At 67.6% G+C, this 6,609-nt stretch overlaps 2 protein-coding genes across 2 annotated transcripts in view; one reads left to right on the top strand and one right to left on the bottom strand.

Annotated features, from left to right (window-relative positions):
* Positions 1-885: 885 nt before the first annotated feature.
* On the bottom strand, positions 886-3,393 carry CHLNCDRAFT_7930 (hypothetical protein; the record flags this gene model as incomplete). The annotated part of the gene is made up of 7 exons (XM_005848203.1): positions 886-990; positions 1,205-1,525; positions 1,688-1,816; positions 2,024-2,125; positions 2,380-2,551; positions 2,928-3,121; positions 3,238-3,393. Coding segments are annotated over 7 exons (1,179 nt in total), but the record flags the coding sequence as incomplete, so codon positions are not given.
* Positions 3,394-4,093: 700 nt separating this feature from the next.
* CHLNCDRAFT_144859 (hypothetical protein) overlaps positions 4,094-6,609 on the top strand; it is a gene marked incomplete at both ends in the record, with an annotated part of 4,214 nt that continues 1,698 nt past the window's right edge. The window contains 8 exons of the mRNA XM_005848404.1: positions 4,094-4,267; positions 4,420-4,572; positions 4,752-4,949; positions 5,193-5,266; positions 5,422-5,533; positions 5,815-5,883; positions 6,121-6,247; positions 6,481-6,557. Of these exons, the coding sequence (XP_005848466.1) occupies positions 4,094-4,267; positions 4,420-4,572; positions 4,752-4,949; positions 5,193-5,266; positions 5,422-5,533; positions 5,815-5,883; positions 6,121-6,247; positions 6,481-6,557 (984 nt within the window). The remainder of the gene's footprint in view (positions 4,268-4,419; positions 4,573-4,751; positions 4,950-5,192; positions 5,267-5,421; positions 5,534-5,814; positions 5,884-6,120; positions 6,248-6,480; positions 6,558-6,609) is intronic.

Here is a 6,609-nt window from a genome sequence, read left to right as displayed (position 1 = left end):
CCCCCCCCCCCCCCCCCCCCCCCCCCGCGCGCCGTCTGTGCAGCCCTGGGCGCTAGGAGATGCCCCATACGTCTACATTACCTACATTTGCACAGGCGAGGCAGCCATTTGCGGCTGATCTACAGCGCACTGAGCTGTAGGGCATTGTTAGCCTGGTCTGCTGACATGCCACAACACCTCAAACCTACTCCTGCTGATCAGCAGTCGACCGACATCATTAGTCGACCCACCCTTTCAAGGCACTCTGACCATTGTTGTTGGGAACCTTTCCTATCGGTTCTGCCGGTCTATCTGTGGTGCCTCACAACATACGTCTCATGTCCTGGCATCTGCTGGCCAGTCGCCATTGGGCCAGCATCACGGCGGTCATTCCTTTTCCAAAACACCCCTCCTCATTTTGATACCATGCATGATACCAAGACGCCATCTGGGCTGTTGCAGTCACTGCTGAGCTCCTGAGGGCTGCATGCTCTTGTCGCTCAAACAACCTCTCTGAGGCCTGCGGTGCTGTAATTGGGACTTTCAACTGATCGGAAAGAGCAATGAAACGCCTCTGGCATCACTGCTGCAGCCGCAGATCCTGAATGGGCAGCCCCAGCCCGCGCAGCTCGGGGCGCAGCCAGGCCGCATCGCCCGCCACCACCACCGTCTGCCGCGCAGGATGCAGGCGCCTCTGCGCTGCTGCCAGCACGTCGGCGGGCTGCACGCGCTCGACGCCGCTGCGGTACCTGCGAAGAAGGCAGCATGCGGAGCTTCAGACAAACACCTGCACACTGCAGCGTGCCGCCTGGCGTGCTTGTCACCGCTCTGTTCCGCTCTGGTGCCTCGGGTGCCACGCCAGCAGCTCGGCACACATCCCAGAGGGGTGCTGCGGGCTGGACCTTGCCTGAAGAGATAGTCCTGCGGGATGCCCAGCAGGTCAAAGGTGATGATGCGGTTGAGCTGGGCGGGTCGGGAGGCAAAGGAGAAGACAAACTGGTTGAGGGCCTCCTGCGGTTGACAGCACAGTGTGTGTGTGTGTGCGCAGGTGCATGTGTGTGCGGGTGGGTGGGTGGGTGGCGCGGCGATGGTGTGTGGAGGCGTGGGTGCATGGACAGAGGGCGTGACAGTGTGGGCGACGCCCGCCCAGCTGCCGCTGGAGCGAAGCTGCTAGGGAGCCCACCAGGCACCCAGGCCCGCCCAGCCGCCGCCCCGCGCCCCGCACCTCCTTGGCCCTCTGCACCTCCTCCTCGCTGGGCGCCGCCGCTGCGGCGTCCTGCAGCGCGGAGCGCAGCGCGGCCAGCAGCGCGGCGGGGCGCGCCGTCTCTGCGGCCGCCAGGAAGAGGCCCGGGTGGTCGGTGGGGGTGGAGGCCCAGCCGCCAGACACGGAGTAGGCCAGGCCCTCGCGGGACCTGATCTGGTCGAACAGGCGGCCCCCAAAGCCGTTGAACAGCGACCCCAGGATCTCAAGAGGGTACTCATCCACATCCATCATCTGGATGCCTGCGGGCAGGGCGCAGAGGCAGGTGGGCGGGAAGGCTGGGCGCTGGCAGGTGGAGGCGTGGGTGCATGCGGGCCTGGTAGGTGGCGGCCTGGCCGGGCAGGCAGGCAGGCGGGCAGGCGGGCCACAGCGTAGCGCAGCAGCAGCTGGGCAGGGGTGCGCGCCTGGCTCGCCCATCGCCACGCTGGCCTGCCCGGCACCGGGCACATCAACCAGGAAGATCTTGCCGGCCACCCCGGCCTGGTTTGGCAGCGGCGGGGCGGGCAGCGGCGGCGGCGTGGGCTGCCCCGGCGGCGGCGCCCAGCCCCCAAAGGCTGCCTCCACCAGCCGCTGCATCTGCGCTCACACAGGAGCAGGTCGCAGGTGGGAAGGTGGCTGTGCAGTGCAGCCACACAGCAGCGCCAGCAAACCTGGGAGCTCAAAGAGGTGCCCCGCTGCACGCTTGCTCAGGCCCAACGCAGGCCCAGTGCTTGAAAGCGCGCGGGCTCGGGCCTCGAGCAGCGTCAGTCAGGTGGGCAGCGCTGCCCGGCGCCCTGGCCCCACCTGCCGGGGCTCAAAGTCGCCCACAATGCCCAGCACCGCGGCGTCTGGGCGCTGCCAGGTGGCCAGGAAGGTCCTCATGTCGTCCACGCTGATGCTGGCAATCTGCGGTGGGTGGGTGGCGAGGGAGCAGGCAGGGCATGCTGGGGTGGGTTGCGGATGGAATTGGTAAAACGAGCCATGCGTGGTGTGTGCGTGTGGTGGGAGAGTGCTGGCCAGCGATCTACGCATGGCAATGGTTCCAGGACGGCGGGTGCAGCGTGGCAAGGTGCCAGCACGGTGGGCGCACGGGCAAGAGGGTGGAGCCATCAGGCACACCACGTGCCACGCCTCCTCCTCACCCTGCCCAGCCCACCCACCTGCTCCGGCGTGGGCTCCCGCGCATACACGCTGTCGCGGCCGTAGATGAGCTTGGGCAGCTCGCGGGCGGGGATGGAGCTGGGGTTGTCGTACCGATGTTCCAGAGAGTTCAGCACCTGCTTGGGGGGGACAGGGCGGCACGGAGCACCAGCGAATGTAGTCGCATACAGCCTGATGCGCCTGGCAGCGGCGTGGCAGCAGGCGGTGGGGCTGGACTGCAGGTGCTGGCGGGCTGGCACGCGTCTCAGGAGCGCCAAGCCCAGAGCTTGCCTGAGACTTGGCGAGGTCGAGCTTGTCCTGCGGCAGCGCCGGATCCAGCACCACCTGCACTTCCAGCCAGACAGCCAGACAGGCACGCACCTCACACGCGGCTCATGCACATGACGCCACTGCCAAGGCAACCAGCAGTGGCTGGCGCGAGCCTGCGGAAACCCTGCTGCAGGCGACTGCACAGCAGCCCATGCTGTCCCCTCGACGGCACGGCACACCGAGGAGGCAACGCCGCATGGCACAGCAGGAGGCCCTAGGGCGGGAGCACAACGGCCACACCTCTGCAAACAGCTGCAGCACGTCTGCCGTGTCCTCCCGCAGGCACTGCCACCCAAAGCCGAACGCCTCTGCACCGGCGCCGCCCTCTATGTATGCAGCCCGGTCCTCCAGAGCATCATCCAGCGCCTGGCCGGGGTGCTGCCACGAGCCGCCAGACCGCTGCACCGCCGCGCTCAGGCTGGCCAGGCCCACCTGCAGTGATGCAGGCGGCTAGCGCTGTTTGAGCTGTGGCATGCACGCCGTGCACGGGATGCAGGGTGCCGGCGGCCAGCCAGCCAAGACGGTCAGGTTTCCAAAGCCAGCCCCACCTTGTCTGGGGGCGAGGCCCGCTGCCCTCCGCGCATCAGGAGGGACCCCCGCACAACAGGGATCTCCTTGTCTTCGATCATGAACACGCGGAGGCCGTTCTTCAGGGTCACTTGCTTGTACTTGGGCAGGGACAGCGGCGGCAGAGGCGGGAACTCGGTTGGCAGCGGCGGCAGGCTGCTGACAGCGTCTAGGGATGGCAGCTGCCTTGCTGCCTGCTGTTGCGCCTGTTGCTGCTCTAGGGGTGCTGTGACGGCAGCTGCGGAGCTTGCTGCGGCTTCCAGAGGTGCCGCCAGGCCTTGTGCTGCCAGCAGCAGGGCGGCGGCGGCCGCGACGGCGCGCTGCCGCCAGTCATCATCCTGCTGCTGCCAGTGGCAGCTGCATCGCAGCCTGGGAGCGCGTCCCTGCGGGCGTCTGGCTTGCCAGGAACAGAATGGGCGCGCTGGAGGCGTGCAGGGAGCGAGTAGGGTTGCTGAGTGGGCCGGCATGGGTGCTGCAGACGTGCAGGCGCCGATGCAAATGATCTTGCATCGATGGCAGCACGCCGATAGCCCCACACGTGGGTCCAGCCCGTAGGCCCCTGCCAGCTCAGCCAAATTTTGCAATTCGAATGCTACGGGTGCCTGGAAGGCGGCGAGGACTCGTCATATGGCCCCGCATCTGTTTTCGCCTACCATCAACTCGTGCAAAGCTGTCAGGCCTGGTCCCCGCCAGCCCTTGCCGCCCAGCGTTGCCGCCGTCTCGCAAGTGGGGTTCTGGCGGCGTCCTGGCAATCGTGCTAGGATCGGAGCAGCCTCCTGCATTGCCCTGGCCAGCAGCAGTGAGCCGCCGGCGGCACGGACAATTGGCGGCAGCCCAATGTCAGCTCCCAGCCCAGCCAAGCGGGTCAGGGGCGAGGATGGGCAGAGCATCTTCACGCGGCACGCCGTCTGCTGCGTCTTGGACTATGGCTCTCAGTACACGCAGCTGATTGCGCGGCGAATCAGAGACAGCGGCGTGCTGTCTGTGCTCATGCCCGGCGACGTGACGATGGTGGGTGGCGGGCGCGCATGCATGACCATCTGGCGGCCGCTGCCGCCACCCGACCGCCGCCGTCGGTTGCACCTGCCCGAGCCGCCGCCCGCCTCAGCCTGGTCCCTCGTCACATCCCTTCCAAACCCTGGCATTGCTGCGCCACCCAACAGGAGCGCATCAAGGGCGCCCAGCCCAAGACCATCATCCTTTCAGGCGGGCCCAACTCTGTGCACGTTGAGGGGGCTCCCCGCGTGCCAGACGGCTTCTGGGAGTACTGCGCCGAGAATGACATCCCGGTACTGGGCATCTGCTACGGCATGCAGGTGGGGACCAGCGTGCGTGCGGCGCAGCTGCTGCGCAGCGTCGCGGAGCGAAGCGGCGCCGGTAGCGGGGTGCACGCAGCAATGCGCCGTCGGTTGGCCTGTGTAGGCTGCTCGCGCATGCTGTGTGCCTGCCTGCCTGCCCACATGCGCCCGCCTGCACGCCGTCCCGCCTGCCGCAGCTGATTGTGCACCAGCTGGGCGGCGAGGTGAAGACGGCGGATGGAGGGGGCGAGTATGGCCGCATGCCGATGAACGTGGTGCGCGACTCGACCCTCTTCTCCACAGAGGAGCAGGACAGCCAGCTGGTGTGGATGAGCCACGGAGACGAGGCGGTTAAGCTGCCGGACGGCTTCTCGGTGGTGGCGCGCAGCGAGCAGGTGCGGCAGGGGTGGAGGGGGGGCGAGCTGGCCGGGAGCAGATGGGGGGCAGGGAGGAGCGGACGGCAGGGCCTGGCGTGGCAGCGGCTGTATTGGCACGCGCAGGGCTGGCTGCAGTGCAGCTCAAGCAGCACCGTGGACTTGGGAGGCTGCTGGAGCCTGGATGCTTGTGGCGGGCAGCGCCTCAGCTGTGCAGCCACCCGGCACACGCTGCATGTTGCCTGCCTGCCTGCGTGGCTGCAGGGCGCCATTGTGGCGATTGAGCACCCCAAGCGCCGCATCTTTGGGCTGCAGTACCATCCAGAGGTGGTGCACAGGTGTGGCGGTTCGCCGGGCAGCCGCCACCTCCAGCGGCACCATGCTGCCTGCGACCACACTCCTGCTGCTGTGGCATGGTTTGCCTGCCTGCCACGCGCGCCCCTGCCCGTGCTTACCGTGCCTGCTCGATGCTGCGCCGCGCCTGCGCCTGCAGCGAGCGCGGCGCGGAGACCATCCGCCACTTCCTGTTTGACATTGCCAAGATGACCGGGGACTGGAGGATGGAGGATGTGCTGGAGGAGGAGATGGAGAAGATTCGGCTGCAGGTGCTGCTGCTGCTACCACTGCTTAATCACAGCGCCGCGGTGGCAAAGTGCACAAGCTGGTGCTGAGATGCGCGTTTGGGCTGTCAGCTGGGTGTGCGGACGGAGCGGAACAGCAGCACCAGGATGTCCTGTGTAGGGCCACATGAGGCACCCGTGCTGCCTGCGGCTGCCGCGTGCAGCAGGGGTGTGCCCCGCTGTAAGCTGCATGGCTATGCCCGGCCGGCGCGACTGAGCTGGTTGCTGCTGGGGCTTCTCCCCGCTGCCCCCTGCCTGCCCTGCAGGTGGGCCCCACCGACCACGTCATCTGCGCCCTGTCGGGAGGCGTGGACTCCACCGTGGCGGCAACCCTCGTGCACAAGGCGCGCATGCACGCCTGCATGCCAGGGGCTGGGCAGGGGCAGGGGCAGGGCCTGCACTTTGCCGGAGAGCCAGCAGCCCACTCTTCGCCAGCCGATCGCCCGCCTGCATGCCTGCTTGGCCTGCCACTCCCTCGCTCACCCACTCTGCCCTTCCACCGCCCCTCACTCCTGCCCTCTGCTCCCTCCCCTCCGCCGCCGCTCCACCCCCACACAAAACCGTGGGCGCAGGTGCTGGGCGACCGCCTGCACTGCGTGTTTGTGGACAACGGGCTGCTGCGGTACAAGGAGGCGGAGCGGGTGATGGACACATTCAACCAGCACCTCCACCTGCCCGTGTGCAAGGTGGACGACGCAGGTGGGCGGCTGGGGCAGTGTGTACGCATGAGAGTGTGTGTGTGTGTGTGTGTGTGTGTGTGTGTGTGTGTTGCAGGGGGTTGTTGGACAGGCACAGGGACGCCGTGTGAGGGAGGCAGGCAGGGGACGAGCAGGCTGGCCATGGCCCCTGCCCGCGCGGCGGCGGGTATCTGCTGCGTGCTGTGTGAAGGGTATCCACAGCCCCTGCCCTCTGCGCCCCCCGGTCGACCGCAGACCGCATGCTTGGGCGGCTCAAGGGGCTGAGCGACCCAGAGGCCAAGCGGAAAGCAATCGGTGCCGAGTTCATCGACGTATTCAGGTGGGGTGGTGTGTGTGTGTGTGTGTGTGGGGGGGGGGGGGTTC

Source organism: Chlorella variabilis (genome assembly GCF_000147415.1).
Source record: "Chlorella variabilis unplaced genomic scaffold CHLNCscaffold_8, whole genome shotgun sequence".
Classification (NCBI taxonomy): Eukaryota; Viridiplantae; Chlorophyta; class Trebouxiophyceae; order Chlorellales; family Chlorellaceae; genus Chlorella; species Chlorella variabilis.
This window is presented reverse-complemented; position numbering and strand designations above follow the sequence as displayed.